Source organism: Candoia aspera, chromosome 1 (genome assembly GCF_035149785.1).
Source record: "Candoia aspera isolate rCanAsp1 chromosome 1, rCanAsp1.hap2, whole genome shotgun sequence".
NCBI lineage: Eukaryota > Metazoa > Chordata > Lepidosauria > Squamata > Boidae > Candoia > Candoia aspera.
The window spans coordinates 341791127-341808670 of record NC_086153.1 but is presented as its reverse complement, the minus strand read 5'-3'; the positions used below and the strand labels follow the sequence as shown (position 1 = coordinate 341808670).

The following is a 17544-nucleotide window of genomic DNA, read 5'->3' as shown; positions in this document are numbered from 1 at the left end:
TTTGAGTCCTCCTCCTCCTCCCACACCCACTGCTGCCTGCCCAGCCCAGCCGGTGTGGAAACCCAAGTGAGGATGACGACGACGACGATGCTGATATCATGAAGGCTTGTTGTCAAGCTCCTACAGCAACCCACAACCAAGGAAGCAAGATTCACGCAAAATTTCAAGAACCAGGTTTAAGGCCAGAAAAAACGGGTCTAGGATACCAAGCCTTGGAAACCGAATCAGCCAAACTCCCACCCTTGTTTATAAGGGAGCCCTTCCAGGCGGAGGCTCCGCGAGTTGCCTGACCCTCTTTTTCTGGATGGAGGGACCGAAGGGCAAACGGCTCTGTTCCCAGGCAAGACCAGAAAGCGCTTGGTCGCGGTTGAAACAGAGGCCGTCCTTTCCCCACTCTGGCCAGGACCGGAGAAGGTGCGTGGCGGTTCTGTATTCCCCAAAGGGCAACTCTAGACCGGTTCCTGCCCCCTCGTGCTGCCAAAGTCACCAGTCAGCAGATGGGACCCAGTCCAGCGGGTCACAAGAACCCAGCCCCGCGATGTGACTGATGTCTCTTCCGGATTCCCTTTGTCCAGAGGCCAGCGGTCAAAGGTCTTTTGGAGGCAGCTGTCCAGTTGTGGGAGGCAGTGGGGAGACTCACCTGGCAGCCCTCTGATATGGCATTAATGCCATGCCCAGACTTCTCCCGCACCCAGTGGCCCTTTGAACGAAACCTGATCCGTTTGCTGTAATTCAGTGTTTCTCGACCTTGGCAACTTTAAGATATGTGGACTTCAATGCCCAGAATTCCCCAGCCAGCATGCTGGCTGGGGAATTGTGGGTGTTGAAGTCCACACATGCTGGCTGGGGAATTCTGGGCATTGAAGTCCACCTGTCTTAAAGTTGCCAAGGTTGAGAAACACTGGTTTCATCTGTCCATCTTGTTATTCCCATGTTGCCATTAGGGATTTCATAAGCCTTCTCACAACAGCCTTCATGTAGAGCAGGGGTGCCCATAGGGTGTGTGTGTGTGTTCAAGATGGTAGCTGCATCTGTGCGACTGAAGTGCTGCCTCTTTTGGTGTGCGATGCATGTAAAAGAAGGATGGGGTTTTGATGGGGCAGTCACAGCTTTCACTTTGACTTTTTTGTCCCCCCGTGGACACCCCTGTCCTGAAACCTGGCTTCCGAATGCATGAAACCTACAGGTAGTCCTCTTTCAACGACCACTTGTTCAGCGACCGTGCAAAGTTACAATGGTGCTGAACGAGGTGACTTACAACCGGTCCTCACAGTTGTGGCCGTTGCAGCATCCCGCGGTCACGTGTTCGCTCTTTGCGACCTTCCCTGCCAGCTTCCCACAAGCAAAGTCGATGGGGGGCCGGCAGGAAGTCTCAAGTCGCACTTGTGATGTTGTGCTTAACGATCGTGGGTGATTCACTTAAAGATGGCAACTGGAACTGCCGCAACTCCTATGGTAAGTTGGAGCAGTCACGTGACATTGCACTTTACGACTGTGTTGCTTAGAATGGAGTTGCTGGTCCCAGTTACCGTTGTTAAGCGAGGACTACCTGTTTTTAGAAAGAAACTGGTTCAACTACATTCATGGCAGCTGATCTTCCCCGTCGTTCCTTCTTCCTGTATCTCCTCTGGCTCTGCTCCATCACCACTTTTGTCCTGCTGGCCGCATGTCCCTGGGAGATGCCAAGTGCCCCCCTTGAATCCCAGCTCTGAGATTCAGCCCGACTCTCACCTTCACAGATCAGCAAGATGTTGTTGTAGCTGAAACCGATGGGGCATTCGCAGCGGAAACTGCCAATCTGGTTGATGCACACGCCATTGGCGCAGATGGCCGGAATCTCACTGCACTCGTCAATATCTGCATGGAAGGAGGGAAGGGGCAGAAGAGGCAGGGACCGGTTTGACAGAACCCCCGGCCTCCCTTTCGGGGGGAGACATGACTCAAGGCTGACATGAGCAAAAGGCCCCCCACTTCATCTGTGGCGGGGTGGGAACCATCATACCAACTGAACTTTGGTAAGAAAGCCATGGGCATTCAGAAGTCCCTGGTGGTTTAAACCTCCCTGACTGTTGTATTCCTTGTTTTCTTATTTCTATTGCTTTTATTTATTTGTCAAATTTCTATGGCCGCCCTTCTCACAAGAAGTGACTCTGGGCGGCCTGCAACAAAAATATAAAACAACAAACATGTCAGAAAGTGGTCATGATTGAAAAGTTAAAAAAGCATAAAGCACAGAAGAAATTAGATTAGCAAGGGAGCCACCTCAAGATCTCACTGGTTCCCTGGGACCCCCAGGCCCGATGACAAAACCAGGTCTTGAGGGACTTCCGGAAAACAAGTACAAAAATTACAAATGTCATTGTTTTCATATTTTTTTAAAATAATCTTTATTGTTTTTTGAATAAAATGATCATTAATCTTAAAGAAAAAAGAAAACTTGAAAAAAACTGAAAGTGCAAACTACCTTCCCTCCCTCCCTCCCTCCCTCCTTCCTTCCTTCCTTCCTTCCCTCCCTCCCTCCCTCCTCCCTTCCCTCCCTCCCTCCCTCCCTTCCCTCCCTCCTCCCTCCTCCCTTCCTCCCTTCCCTCCCTCCCTCCCTCCCTCCCTCCCTCCTTCCTTCCTTCCTTCCTTCCTTCCTTCCTTCCTTCCTTCCCCTCTTCTTAGTTTATAACGGTTTTAACTTTAACAGGCAGGTGAGATGGAGGCCCACGCGCCCACATATAACGCCCCCCCACCTCTGTGCAAAGATGTGAACTGTGGGTTACCAGAGTTTCAGGGCACACTCACCAATGGGCTTCCCCGTGTGGATGTCAATGATGAAGCCCGGGGCCTGGTTGCCGCACAGGATCTGGTATCCAGCTAGAGAAGGGGGGCATCAAGAGAGACTCGGTCACCCTTGCCTGGGGGCATCTCTTTGCAAGGCCTTGGGCAAGAGCTGGCAAGCAAAGGCCCCCTCCGAGCCACCCGGCTGGATGAATGAGCGGGCCGACCGACATCTTTCATCTTGACCGGATGCAGGGGAATCTCCCTGCGGGACTGTCCGACTCAGCCGTGGCCAAGGGCCCCTTAGCTTGCCAACAAGCTGTCTTTCCATCGGGTCGCTCCCCTCCAGGGGACAAAGCCTTCAAAAGGCCCCCGCGGCCTTCGGCTCCCCCAGAGCCACCCGGGACGCTTCTGACCACGGGAACCCCTCCATTCTGCCTTCTGGAGCGGGTCACTTACGGCTGGCCGGCGTGGGGCACGGCTCGCACGGCTTGTTCCAGGCTTTCCCGATGTTGTAGGAGCAGCAGCACATTTTCTTCGTCATGTTGAAGGAGAGCTCGTTCTCACACGTGTCGTTGTAGTTGCGGTAGCAAAGGCTCTTCCGCATGTCTGAAAGGAAAGGGGCTGGTGAGCGTCACTAGCAAAGGTGTGTGCAGCTTCCAGCGGCTTGGCGGCCCCCAAACGGTTGATGTGGCGTGGAGATGGCCACCCTCCCCGCAGCCGTGTGGGGCCCAATCTGCTTGGGAGGTGGCTGGGACCTTGTAAGGGGTGAGGAGCCTACGCGGAGACGTGCCTAAGGCCCCCTTGCTGACCCTTTACCCTGCCCCAGACTCCCAACAGAAAAAAACCTTTGAAGGTCTTAATCTTTGCCTCGCTCATTCAGGATGGCCTTGCCACAGAAAAACAAGTTTTGTTTCCAGTACAGTGTGCACAGAGGCTGGAATTTGCCGCTCCAAGATGTGGGGCTGGCTAACAGCTCGGCTGGCTTCACAAGGGGTTGGACTGATTCACGGATGTCACGGGCACGAAGGGCTCTTAGCCTCATGGCTGTAGGGCTGCCCCTGAAGGCCACCTGCTGGGAGACCGGTGGGCTTCCTTGGGTGGTTGGGGGCCACTGGGAGGACAAGCTGATGGACGAGGTCAGTGTTTCTCGAATTTGGCAACTTTAAGATGTGGGGATTTCAACTCCCAGAATGCCCCAGCCAGCATGAGGACATGGAAATAAGCATCTGAGATGTTGCCTTCATGCCTGACGTATGGGCTTCCTGAAGCTGCTTGGGCTAACCACAGTTGGAGGCCAGAAGCTGGCCTAGATGGATTCCTGATCTTATTTAAAAAGGCTTTCTGTTTAGAAAAACAAACCAAAATAAAAAACACAGAGTTCTCCTCTTCTGCTTGACGTGGAACTTCCAGATGTAAGGGCAGTCTACCTTTCGATAGTCCGGTTAGAGTAAGGGACCCCCTTCCCACCTTTTCAGGTGAGTCACCTGGAGGGGCATCAAACCTTCGTAGGGGACAGGAGATGGGCTGACTGACCCACCCCTTCTCTCCAGCTGAGGATGGCCCCCTCCTCCCTTTTGGCCCACCCTGCAGGGCCATCCATACCCATACAGTTGTTCCCTCCGTTGACTTGCATGTACTCTGGGGGGCAAACGCAGGTGTAGTTGCCCAGCGTGTTGTAACAGGTCCCCGGCCCGCAGATGCCGATGTGGGCAGAGCACTCGTCGATGTCTGGAGTGGAAGAAAAGGTTGTGGGAACAGGGACCAAGGCAAGTCAGCCGCCAGCAGTCACAGGATGAGTGTTTTAAACCTGCAGGGGGGACCCCTGTTATGGTCTGTGGGAGTGACCCTGGGAGACAGAGGGAGAGGCTTAGACAGCCATCGGCAAAAGGTGCCTCAGCCCACCGAAGGGAAAGGCCTGGGAAGCGTCTCAGAAGGGACCCTCCCTAGTTTTCCGGAGAGTAAAAGGAAAGGAGGGGAGAAAGGCTTCCAGTCTTGCAAGATCCTGCTAGTGTAACCTTACAGTCGAAGTAGAGTTAGTGCTTCTGGTGGGTGCTTCTTGGCTGGACTACCTTGCAGGGCTGACAGACCCTGCCAGTCATCCTAGGCACTGCGTTCCCCCAAACACACCAAGCCTCTGACTGAGTGAGCTGGGAGTGTCTGCAGGGGGCAGCCACAACGGTGCACGTAAAAAACAGGCACAGCTTTGATTGCATCGTGGTGGCTGCCATCTTGACTTTCTTGACCACACCCCGTGCACACCCCGGGGAGGAATCCACCTTCGGCACCTTGAACCGTCTGTGAACTGAAGGGCTGAGGCTCCCAAGAGGTTAAGCTGCCAACAGTCACAAAGACTCGGCTGCATCTTTCCTTCAGCTGGCAAAGCGGGCCGGCGGACACCTTCCTCCCAACGGCACACAGCCGTGCCCCTGACAGGGCAGCTGCCCCCAGTTCCCCAGAAGACCAACCTTCACAGATGCGGGTGTCCTCGTTCAGGTAGTACCCTGGTGGGCACTCGCACTGGAAGCTCCCAAAGGTGTTGACACAGTTGCCCCCCTGGCACAGCCCGGGCAGCTCCTGGCACTCGTCTATGTCTGCGAGAGGCCAGAGAAAGAAAGATCGAGGACCTGCTCTCCATCGGGGAAGGGGCGGAGTGGGCTCTCTCTCACTCAAAGCCACAAATGAAACGGCAGAGAAAAAGGCGCGCAAAGACAAGCGTGGAGCGGTGCGTGGCCTTCGTTCGCCAAGGGGGAGGCTTGGATTCAGCAGCAGGAGGAAAACCCCCTAACATGGAGCCTTGAGGGTGGCATGGACTCCCTGAGGCTGTGGGGACAGCACCCCCACCTCACGGGTTTAATGAGTTAACGCAAGGACGCATTACAGGTAGTCCTCGCTTAACAACCATTATTCGTTTAGTGATGGTTCAGACTTACAATGGTGCTGAAAAAGCTGACTTACAGCTGGTCCTCACACTTACGACTGTCACAGCATCCCCGCAGTCACGTGATCACGAAGTGGGTGCTTGGCAACTGGTTCACATTTATGATCGTTGCAGCGTCCCGTGATCATGTGATCTCTATTTTCAACCTTCCTGGCTGGCTTCTGGCAAGCAAAATCAGTGGGGAAGCAGGTGATTCACATAATGACCACGTGGTTTGTTTAATACCCACAATGATTCGCTTAATGACCGCCACAAAAAAGATCATAAATGGGGTCAGATTTGCTTAATGACTGCTTTGCTTAGCAACCAAAATTCCGGACCCAATTGTGGTTGTTAAGCGAGGACTACCTGTAGCTGCATGGTTCCTGAGCCAGGCAAAGGGTGGGAGTAGGTGATCTCTAAGGCTCCCTTGTAACTGCTATTGATTCTAATCATCTGAAATTTCCCAGGCAAAATTTTAAGCAACTGCATTTCTGGATTGTCTCTTGAAGAAAAGCACAGGGATTACAAACGCTGTCCAAATGTGCAGACGAAATTATCTTATTATTGCAAATAACCATGCCAGTCTAATTAGTTTAATTGCCGCAGAGATCTGAAGCATGCCAACTCCTGATTAAAGCATCAGCCCAGTCAATCAACTCAGTTCAATATTTTGCTCTATTCTGCAGACAAAAATGCGCCTTTTTTCGCCTCTATTTAGCACAAACATTATGCATCTCACCAGAGCTCATCGTCCCAATAAAAAGAAAAGAAAAGAAAAATTGAAAGAAAAAAGAAAAAACCTTTGTGTGTTCTCTCAGCACCATCACTAGTAAAGGGATGGGTTTTTACCACACAAGGTTTTTTGCATCAGAAGACACTCTCCAGCACCGGATTTCAGAGAGTTCAAGCTGGCGCAAGAGGCCATTTTGCCCCCTGCCCAGTGACCCACTGACCTACCTTCCAAAATGACTGTGATGGGGTTGGGCCGGAAGCCTTCGCCGCCTGGACACAGGGTCTTGTATTCGGCTGTAGGGCGAGAAGTGGATCCCAGCTGGAGTTAGAACAGGTGAGACCTTTTGGGTGTCTTTATTTAAAGTGGTGTTTTTCAACCTTGACCGCTTTAAGACGGGTGGACTTCAACCTGTTGAAGTCCACCCGTCTTAAAGTGGCCAAGGTTGAAAAACACTGATGTAAAGCATTTTTTAAACCGCTTTCCACCACAAGAGACCTCAAAGCAATCAAGATGATTCTTGCACTCCTTTTGAGTCTGGGGTCCCTTTCCCGCCTTCCTGCCTCCCTCCTGTAACCCCCAGTCTAGTCAGTGCAGCAGGTTGGACCAGCCTGCAGGGAAGGGTGCAAATGGGACCGTCCTGCTTTTTGGCTAGGCAGAGCTTTGCCAATGAGCTTCCTGCACCTGGGGGGAGCCCGCGGGTCAGCCCGCCCAGGGTGCCAGGGACGTGACCAAGGTTTGCTTTGAAATTTCTTCAGAAAGGAGAGCAGGATCTTCCTGGCAGAAGGGGGAAGGCAAGTGATCCCCACTCGTTCATCTCACCCTCTTCGGTTCTGCTTTTCAGCGGGGCAGGAAGGGGTCCAGACAATAACAAGAGTTGCGTTTGGGTTTACCAACTTTAAACCCCGGTAAGCCTTGCTCTGACCGACATGAATGGCGGTTCTGGGGTGAGTCAAGAGCAGCAGCCCCAAGCCCAGGTCAACCTGGCTGGAATGCCCGAGGACTCTCTGGCCAGTTTCGTTCGTTCATCTCCTCCTGGGCTAGCCAGTGGTGCTGGTGGGGACCTTGTTTAGCCACGAGGCTGACCCCTTTCCAGCCACCTTGTGGGCTCCATCAAGGGAATCTACAGGGGGTCAAAGAAGTCAAGATGGGGACTGAGACAGTGTAATCCCAGCTGACTTTTTTGACTCCCTTTGGCTTCCACTTGCCAAAGATTAGCTGCTGGAGGGATCCATCCCCCGATGTTCTGAGGACAGTCACTCATGCCCTTGTCATCTCTCAGTTAGATTTCCATAACTTGCTCTACGTCAGGCTGGCCTTGAAGACTGTCCTGGAACTTCAGCTGGTCCAGAATGTAGTGGGGCAGGTGCTCAGTGGCTGGTCCCAGTACTTCCGGGTTGCGCCTTTGCTGCGGGAGCCGCACTGGTTACCGCCAGGGTTCCGAGTGCGATTTAAGGTGCTGGGCACTACCTGTCAAGCCTTATGTGGCACAGGACTTGGACACCTCAGAGGCCACCTTTCCCCAATGCAGGTAGTCCTCGACTTACGACTGTTCGTTTAGCGACCGTTCAAAGTTACAATGGTGCTGAAAAAGTTGTCTTATGACTGGTCTTTGCACTTATGACCGTCATGGTCTTCCTGTGGTCACCTGATCAAAATTCAGGTGCTTGGCAACTGGCATGTATTTATGACAGTTGTAGCATTTTGTGATTGACATTTGTGACCTTCCCAGCCAGCTTCCAACAAGCAAAATCAATGGGGAACCACGTGATTTCCTTAATGACCACAGGATTCGCTTAACGACCACAGCAAAAAGTATCGTAAAATCAGGTGCGGTCATGTGATGCCTCGCTTAATGATCACACTGCTTAACAATGAATTTTCTGGTCCCTATTGTGGTCGTAAGTCGAGGACTACCTGTAGTTTCCACCCAGACAATTAGGGAGGCCTGCTGAGGGTCCCCTCCTACTTAGGAGGTGCAGCGGGAGGGGCCTCATGTTGGCTGTTCTCAGTGGCAGCCCCCTTCCTCTGGAACAGCTTGTCCCCTGCAGCATGGATATCCCCCAGCCTCTTGGCCTTGCGAAAGCAGGTGAAAACATGGTTTTGGGGACTGACTATCCAGCCATAGGCAGCTATATGCACATATGTGTATGTATACAATATTTTTCTTATTACATGATATTGTTACGATTTTGTTTTGAAGTTTTAAAATGTACTTTTATTGGTTTGCTACTTTAATGTCTGCAAACAGCCCAGAGCCTGGGAAGATTGAGACAGGAGATCAGCATTGAGACAAATCAATCAATAGATCCATCAACTGGTGCAGCCCTTGCACGGCTGCCCTACTCACTGGTGTTGGCTGCCGGGCAGAGCTCGCAGGGGTTCCCCCAGGCCCGGCCCAGGGAGCAGCAGCAGGAAGCCCGCGTGACGCCCACACCGATTTCGGCACTGCACGAGATCCCGCCGTCCCCCCGGTCTTGCGTATCCAGGAAACAGTTCCCCACTCGGGTGTCTGGGGCGGGAAGGAGAAAGAGAGAAGGGGAATGAAGGAATCTGAGGGGGGCCTTTGGAAGGTGGCGTTGGGGGCTTTGGGTCCAAGGACGCATCCCAGAGACATTTGTTGAGATGGGTGGTAAAGAGATGTGATAAACAAACAAACAAACAAATAAATTTGGGCATCCCACACATGTGGACATGCTCTGTACTCTTTTTTCCAGGGGGGGAAAATGCTTTCCCGGACAGAAGCAGGATGCTCTTTTTCCCAATGCAGCGGCCATCATGCCATCATGCCACCTGCTAGGACTGACCGACCGACCGACCGACTCTCCCTGCTTTGGGAATGGACGGAAGGACCAACGAGGCTTGCAAGACTGACTATGGCTCGGAGAGACAAGACGAAGAGGCGAGTTTTCGAGCAAAGGTGAAGAGCTCTCCCACGCTCTTCGATAAGGTTCCTACTTCAAGCTCGGGCTTTCAAATGAGGGCTGGGGAATATGGGATTCGTAGTTCGAATCCTTGGGCTAGGCAGAGCGGGGCCACCTTTGTCCTCCTCTAGCGAGGCCCTTTCAAAATGTGTCTGAAGCGGTCCTTGTGCCGACGGCCTGCAAAAAAGCTGGATTTGTTCTTGTACGGGAGCCACCGCATCCTGGACGTGCCCGTGTGCACCCCGCCTGGGCCCTGCGGGCACCCTCCTTACCTACACACCCGACTCCGGTGGGGTTCAGCTCGAAGTCCTGAGGGCAGTTGCACAGGTAGCTGCCCGGTGTGTTGACGCAGAGCCCGTTGATGCAGTTGACCGGATCGGCACACTCGTTGATGTCTGGCGGAGAGGGAGGGGCGGAGGAGTTAAGCACGGGAAGCGCCGGTGGCGCCGCGCCCTTGGCGGACAGAGCTGCCACGCCACAGGCACTGGTGACGCTGCCCCGCTGCGGCAGTCTTGCTGTTTTGCTTTTGCAGCCGACGCTGGACGGAGGGCTGGGCAGACAGGAAGAGCTGGACTCCGATAAGGACCAGGCCTGAGCACAGGAGAGGAGATGGACGTGCTGGGGAGGAGGGATGCAGGCCCCTGGCTGGGTCTGGAGGAGGGGGATTGGAAGAGGAGGAGGCGAGGAAGGAAGACAGTGAAGAACTGGGCAAAAAAACCAGGCCCAAGATAGGAAAACAAGCCTGCAAGAAAACAAACAGGGCGACAGGAAAGGAGGAAAGGGCTGGGGGCAGTGGAGCCAAGCAGAGGTGTTTTAATCATGAGGACTACAGGCAGTCCTTGCTTAACGACCGTTCATTTAACAAGGGTCTGAAGTTATGATGGCCTCAGAAAAGATGCTTTATGACCTGTACTCACACTTACGACCGTCGCAAACTGTCGCACCACCACGCGATCACAATTTGTGACCTTCGTTTGCTGGTTTCTGGCCAAAAACATCCATTGGGGAAGCTGGATTCATTTAACAACCATCGTAAAATGGTTGTAAAATCAGGTCATCACACGGCAACTCACTTAATGACTGCACTTTTCCAGGCCTATTGTGGTCATTAAGTGAGGACCACCTGTAGAAGCTTGAGGCTTAAGCAACCCCAGATAAGATGAAAACAGAGGTAGGCCGAGTCAGATCCTGGGGAGCCTGGAAGTGCAACTCTCACAGCCTCTGTGGGCCTGACTCCAGCTACTCCTGGGCCAGGAACTGCCAGTTGCTGACCTCTGGCAGGAACCCACGGAGAGACTGGCCACGATGTGTCCTCCCTGCAACCCGGAGAGCCGTGGCTCACCTGTGCAGTTGCCTCCGCTCCTGTCCAACTCATATCCGTCGTCACAGGCGCAGCGGAACATCCCGGGCAGGTTCTGGCAGGTGCCGAAGACACAGATGTTTTGGAAGGCGCACTCATCAATGTCTGCAGGGAAACACGGCGCACGTTGTTGCCTCTGGCTGCATCCTCAGAATTTTCCCCCTAACCTGAGAGTGCCCAAAAGGACCACCCCAGCCAGGTGACCGTATTCAGGGCCTGGATTCAAACATCTTCTCCGTCACCGACTGGGGGCGGGTTCCGTGTTTTGTGGGACCCGTGTCTGGTTCTCGGGTCCATTGACACCTCCTTGGCTCAGCTCCTGTGAGGTCTGGAGTCTTCCTAAGCTGCGTTGCTAAGCCTGCTTACCTTGGCAAGCCTTACTGTCCTCAGTGGGATTGAAGCCCATTTCGCACTCGCACCGGTAGCCCCCAGGGGCATTGAGGCACTGCCCGTTCTCACAGAGGTTGACGTTGTCTGCACATTCGTCCACATCTGGCAGGGGAAGCAAGGCGTGGTCAGGCCTTCCTTGTGGCTGACGATCGCTCACAGAACACCCTGTCAGGACCCTTCGTGGCTGCCCAAACCCCGCTCAGCTGGGATGGTGAAGTCGGAGGGTTCTGCAGCCTTTCTGGCCAGGCGGATTCCTTTGGAACTCTGAGGGCACGTTGTGGGCGCTCTCGCAAAATGGCTGCCGTCGGGGCACGGCCGGTTCCCGAGCTCACACTTACCCTGAGGCTTACGGATGGATCAAGGGTGCACCCCACTGCCCCTTTTAGCTCCCCAGGGCCCTTGCTGCTCACCCCAGCTTTTTCTGGGCAGGTGAATAACTGGGTTGTACCCTGCACTGTGGTTAATGCCTAGGAGGGCTGGGTGGGGGGGCACAGGCCTTCTGGGGATGAAAAAGAGGACGTAGCACGCTGGCAAAAGACTGAGCAGCTGCTTAGAGCGAAGGAAGACAGCTTCTCACAGCCTGGTTAATCAGGCGTGCTGAAGGAGAAGGGGTTACACTACTGAATTGCGAAGAGGGGAAATGCACGTTGAGTCCCGATTTATCAGTAAGTCCTTTAAGGCAGGGCCCCCGTGAAGCCCTTGACCCTCCTCCTAACTGTGTCCCTACTCGGGGGATGTTGCTACGTCCATTTAGAAGAACAAAGGTCCACCTACGGTATTTTGTGTTTTCTCTTCCTGGCCCAGGGAATTCCATTGCACTAGTTTCCCACTGATCGTTACGATGATTAGGAACTTTAAAAAAGTTTTTAGGAGCACTGGGAACCCAGTGGCCTCTGGAGAGAGAGCTCAAAGCAGGCTGAACTTCAACACCCATCATTCCCAGCTCCTGGGCTGGACTGCCTCCTGTTCGAGTTGTGCGGCTAGGGGAAGGAAGAGCTGTGGCCCCTCGCTTGGCACCCCGCAACTTTTCCTTCTTACCAGAACATGAATAGCCGTCACCGTTGAAACCCTCCTGGCATGCGCAGCGGAATGAGCCCGGCGTGTTCAGACAGTTGGCGTTCAAGTTGCAGCTGTGTGCCTCAGTGGCACACTCGTCTAAATCTGGAAAGGGGCAAAGCAGGAAGGGGCCGAGGGAGAAAGTCTCACCCGCACAGCCCTGCTACCTGTGTGGCCCTACCTACCCAGCCCTGGCCCTGGCCCTGGCCCCGTGGCGTGGCATTTTCATTTTGAGGGGCCTGGCCATGGTTATCCAGATGCAGGCGCAAATCTGCAGTATGCGTTCACAGCCTCTCCTCCCCTGAGCTCGGAAAGCTGCGCGGGGCTTCCAAACGCCTTCCCCTTGAAGGTGGCAATGAGGCTGGGCTGAAAAACGTCCCCCATCAAGACAGGCCGGACAGCTGCCTGCTTTCCCCGGCGCTTGGCACTCACCGTTGCATTTCAGCCCATCGCCGAGCCAGCCCAGCCGGCACTTACACCGGAAGCTCCCCGGGATGTTGATGCACGAAGCGTGCATGTCACAGTTATGCGCTCCAATTTCACACTCGTCAATGTCTGCGGGACAGAAGGAAAGGTGAGTGCGTGTTCTTTACGATGAAAAGCTTTACATTTCATTTCAAACCTGCACCCGTGGGCTTCTGGCTGCCCACTGTTGGAGGCCTGGTGCTGACTTTGCAGCCAGGTCTGAACCGAGAGCCAGGTCTGTCTCCCCGTTCTCTTGTCTTTTTATTTCTCACCAGCAAGCTCCTTCATTCTTCCTTAACTAACAAGGATTCGTTGGCTTTCACACATCCCAAAGACTAGCAGTCATCAATACGAGACCACTGGGACCGTGGACGGCCAAAGGGCCCCTGCTTGCCTACCTACCTGTGCACCCCGTCGTGCCCTTTTTGACAAAGTAGCCCAGCTGGCAATGGCAGATGAAAGAGCCTTTGGTATTCTCGCATTCCCCGTACAGGCAAATGTTGGGGTTCAGGTCACACTCGTTCACATCTGGGGGAGGAGAAGATTATGCTCAGAAACCCCTCCCAACACGCTCCGCGGTTCCCATGGCTGCCATCTTGGGATGGAGCAACCTTAGAGACAGGCCGAGTGTCCCAGGTTTGATCCAGGTGGGCTGAGAACCCCCCCCCCTGCCCCCCGTCTAGACGCTGGCAGAATTTTTGCTGGCCTTTTGCTCAACTCTTTCTCATTCCCTTGGGTGAAAGAAGATTTCCTGTCCAAATTTGCAGAGAAATTCCCATGGCTTACGGTCACCGAAAGCAGCAAGAACAGCAGCTGCCCCCTCCTCCTCCAAATCAGTTTTACTTATTTTGTTTATTTGAATTTATTAGCCGCCCAACTCCAATGCACTCTGGGCGGCATACAAAACTGGAACTCTTCAAGCCTTCTCTCTTTTTTTCCAAGAGCCATGAGGGCTAGAAACTTGTGTTAGAGAAGAACCCATTGCTTAGGGGCAGAGCTCACGTTTGGCACAAAGATGGAGTTGCCAGAAACATCTCCAAAGGTTATAAAAGAAGCAGGTTGCAGGTGTCCCATTTCCACTCAGAGAAGTGTAGACAATATAGTGGAAGGGGGCTAGACAAAAGGCACCCAGCCATCCCCCCACCGATTGCCTTACCAATGCAGGTTTTCATGTCCAGGGAAGCCATAAATCCATCAAAGCAGAGGCATCGGTATTCTCCTGGGATGTTGGTGCACTGGCCACCGTCACAGATATCCGGGGTGTCCTCACATTCATCGATATCTGGATGGGGAAAGTGCGGGGGGGGGGAGGGTTGTTCTTCTCCCACTTTCCTCCGGGGAGAATGTAATATTCTCCCCACCGACAAGCACAGAACACCAGGCACACTGTTTCACTAGATCTTGCCAACCACCTCCTTCTCTCTATTTTGTTTTGACCCCACCCTTCCCCGCAGGACACTCAGGTCCACGTGCTTGCCTGAGCTTCGGTCCCCACAACAGCCCTGCCAGAGAGGTGGAGAGGGGGGGACTGGCTCAGGGTTCAGCTGGGTGGGACTCGGTCTTGCTGGTTCAGGGGCAATGGATCAGCTCACTGCACTATCCAGCTCCCCCCACCCTTTCTCTTTCTTTCCCTTTCTCTCCTTCCCTCCCTCCCTCCCTCCTTCTCCTCTTTTCTTTCCCCCTTCCTCCTTCTCTTTCCCTTTCTCTTTCCTCCCCTCTCACCATCCCTCTGTCCCTCCTTCTCTCCCTTTCTCCTTCTCCTTTTCTTCCTCCCTCCTTCTCTTTCTCTTTTCTTTCCTTCCTCCCTTCCTCCCTCCTTCTTTCCCCTCCCTCCCTCCCTCCCTCCCTCCCTCCCTTTCTTCTCCTTTTCTCCCTCCCCTTCTCTCTCTCTTTTTCTTTCCTTCCTTCCTCCCTCCTTCTTTCCCCTCCCTCCCTCCCTCCCTCCTTCTCCTTTCCTCCCTTCCTCCCTCTTTCTCTTTCTCTCTTTTTCTCTCTTTCTCTTTTTTTCCCCTCCCTCCCTCCTTTTGTATGAAGTATAGTAAGTGGGAGTTAGTACCCAGGTTGGGTTAGCCAGCCAGCCACATCCTCTTCGCTAATACTCCATCCCAGCGAACACCTGTGGGCCTTCTGAGGCCAGGTTCTGCACCGTATATGCAGACCCTTCAGGGAGCTTCTGTGGTCGAGGGTGGATTAGAACCCGGCTCCCTCCACTGCTGCTCCAGCACCTTCGCCACTGAGCCTCCCTGGCCGTAGGGCTGAGAGGGAGAGACCGCCCAAGGCTCTGCAGGAGCTTCCATGGCTAAGGGTGGCTGGAATCCGGGTCTCCTTGCCCAACCCAATGCCTGCTGCACAACTTCCGCCGCCCCCCGCCCGGCCTTGCTGCATCCTCCTGCTAATGCAGCTCTTAAAGGAAGGCGAAGGGATGCCCAGCGGCTTTTCTGGATGCCAGCGCAGCTCCTCACCCATGCATGACCGCTTATCGGGCATCAGTGCGTAGCCTTCCCCGCAGCTGCATTCGTAGCTTCCCTCGGCGTTGGCACAGTGCGCGTCGCAGCCACCGTTCATGATGGAGCACTCGTCTATGTCTGTGGGGGAGGCAAAGGCCATCAGGCAACGTATTCAAGACCTGGGGAGGCAACAAGGTCCTCCGGGAGGGGGGCAGCGGCCTCATGGCTATAACGACCCCCCTCCAATACAACAGGGCACCACAGAGGAATGTGCCACAGAGCCCGGAGCACCCCTGGTCAGATTCAGTCGGCCATGCCCACCTCCCTCCCCAGCACCCGGGGAAAATTCTGGGACCGAGTTTTCCCTGGTGATTCCTCTCTGCCCCTCTGGAACGTGGACGTCCTTCCAGTCCTGCTGACATTGCTGCTCAGGCTCAGCGGTGCTGCTTGGAGCCCACAAACGCATCCGCAGCGGCAAAGTTTGGAAAGGGAGGGAAGATTCCACAGAGACCCCCTTCTCCGGACCGTGTGTCCTGACCTTGCGAAAGAGGGCGGGAAGTGGGAAACTCACCGACACAGCCCTGCCGGTCCGACGTGGCTTGGTATCCGGAGTCGCACGCGCACTGGTAGGTCCCAATGACATTGATGCAGCGCCCGTTACGACACAAGCTGTCGCTAAGGGAGCACTCATCGATATCTGCAAGAGCAGAGGTCTCAGGGATGGCCTCATCCTGCTGGTGGGCAGGCTGAGCTGGCGGTCCCCTTTGGCCACGGCCACAGGACCAGGCTCAAAGGGCTGCACCCCCTCCATGCACAAAGTCCGGAGGGACCAGGACGTGCGCCAGCTCCCTCTCTCCTCTGCACCAGCCTGGGTGCCAGCGAAGGAAAGGGTCAGAAATAACTGGGCGCTGATGCAACTGGATCATTCCAAGAAGCTGAACGGCACCATCTACCTAGGCCAGCCCCTCGTCCCCACCGGTCCAGCCTTCCGTGTCCCACGGTGGCCAGTCAGAGGCATCCGGGAGGCTGCCAGCGCAGGCGGGGGGGGGGGGGAGATCCCCCTGCTGCTGCTGCGCCCCCCAGCAGACGGGAAGACCCTGGGATCCTGAAGGTGGCAAACAGCTCTGGGGAGCCCCAGATAGTCCCATCTTCTGTTGAATTTTTCCCATTCCCCATTACAAGTATCTCAGATGGACCACCTACCTACACAGGCACTGCCCTCCGTAGTCAGCTCATGCCCCGGAGGGCAAAGGCACTCAAAACTGCCCTCGGTATTGACGCAGACCCCTCCTCGGCACAGGAGAGGGTCTCGCTCACATTCATCAATATCTGGAAAATAAAAAGTCCAGCTGATTGATGAACCCAGATGGAGAGCTGTACCTCCTACTAAAGAGATCCATTCTCGCTGCTAAAAGTCCAGACAGGAGGTTGAGAGATTTCCAGGGTATGTTTCTCTGAACTTGTTATCAAAGAGTACAGGTGGTCCTGACTTACGGCCATTCATTTAGCGACCGTTTGAAGTTACGGCAGCACTGAAAAAAGGGACTTATGACCGGTCCTCACACTTACGACCATTACAGCATCCCTGTGGTCATCTGATCAAAATTCAGTGCTTGGCAACCGGCATATATTTATGACAGTTGCAGTGTCCCGGGGTCACATGATCACCATTTGTGACCTTCCCAGCTGTCTTCCGACAGGCAAACTCAATGGAGGAAGCTGAATTTGCTTAACAACCATGTGATTCTCTTCATGACCACAGCAAAAAAGGTCATAAAATCGGGCATGACTCACTTAATGACCACCTCGCTTAGTGATGAAAGTTCTGGTCCCAATTTGTGGACGTAGGTCAAGGACTACCTGTAAGTTAATATTCTTAACAGTTTACCCAGATACTTGGTTCTCTCAGGATTCCACAGATGAGCTCTGTCAGTTGTGGATCAGATGCTCGGGTGGGAAGAATGGTTTCGTTTGACATTTGTGTCTTCTCCACACGGCTTTGAGAAATGGACAATGCCGCAAAAATAGGGGGTTGCAATGTGGAACTGGAGGAGCTGCATCTCCAGACCTCTTACCCCTTCCTGATAAAATAAACTGCCCCAATCCCCTAAAATTGTTAAATCTGGTGAGACAAATTGGCAAAAAAAACTTGATGGAGACCGGAACCATTCACCCATTTCAGTCTCCCAGAAATTGTACTTGGGAAGCTAAAAGGCCATGCGGATCGAAGCCTGATTTGTCTTCCGCCTCTTTTGTGATATATTTACAGCATGTCCTGTGGCGAGGCTAGCACGTTGCATGTCTCCTCTGGCGGCCATCCTTTGGGAATCGCTTCTGCTCCAAGGCTGTCTCAACCCAACCGTTAGCGGGAGTGGATTTGTTTACACCTAACTGAACAAAATTGGGACCTGTGATGCGCAGACCCAGCTCTCTGGACTAGGCGCTGATGCTGGGAAAGGTGGAAGAGAAGAGGAGGATGACCAGCA

The 17544-nt window shown here is 53.9% G+C and overlaps 1 protein-coding gene across 1 annotated transcript in view; it reads right to left on the bottom strand.

The window, feature by feature from the left end:
• FBN3 (fibrillin 3) overlaps window positions 1-17544 on the bottom strand; it is a 101244-nt gene that overhangs the window by 22420 nt on the left and 61280 nt on the right. Inside the window, exons 24-40 of the mRNA XM_063290983.1 lie at window positions 16262-16387; window positions 15630-15755; window positions 15074-15196; window positions 13768-13893; window positions 13014-13139; window positions 12579-12701; window positions 12129-12251; window positions 11067-11192; window positions 10683-10805; window positions 9613-9735; window positions 8767-8928; window positions 6644-6712; window positions 5232-5357; window positions 4369-4494; window positions 3223-3372; window positions 2788-2859; window positions 1732-1857 (exon numbers count right to left, since the gene is read on the bottom strand). Coding sequence (XP_063147053.1) covers window positions 1732-1857; window positions 2788-2859; window positions 3223-3372; window positions 4369-4494; window positions 5232-5357; window positions 6644-6712; window positions 8767-8928; window positions 9613-9735; window positions 10683-10805; window positions 11067-11192; window positions 12129-12251; window positions 12579-12701; window positions 13014-13139; window positions 13768-13893; window positions 15074-15196; window positions 15630-15755; window positions 16262-16387 — 2076 coding nt within the window. The remainder of the gene's footprint in view (window positions 1-1731; window positions 1858-2787; window positions 2860-3222; window positions 3373-4368; window positions 4495-5231; window positions 5358-6643; window positions 6713-8766; window positions 8929-9612; window positions 9736-10682; window positions 10806-11066; window positions 11193-12128; window positions 12252-12578; window positions 12702-13013; window positions 13140-13767; window positions 13894-15073; window positions 15197-15629; window positions 15756-16261; window positions 16388-17544) is intronic.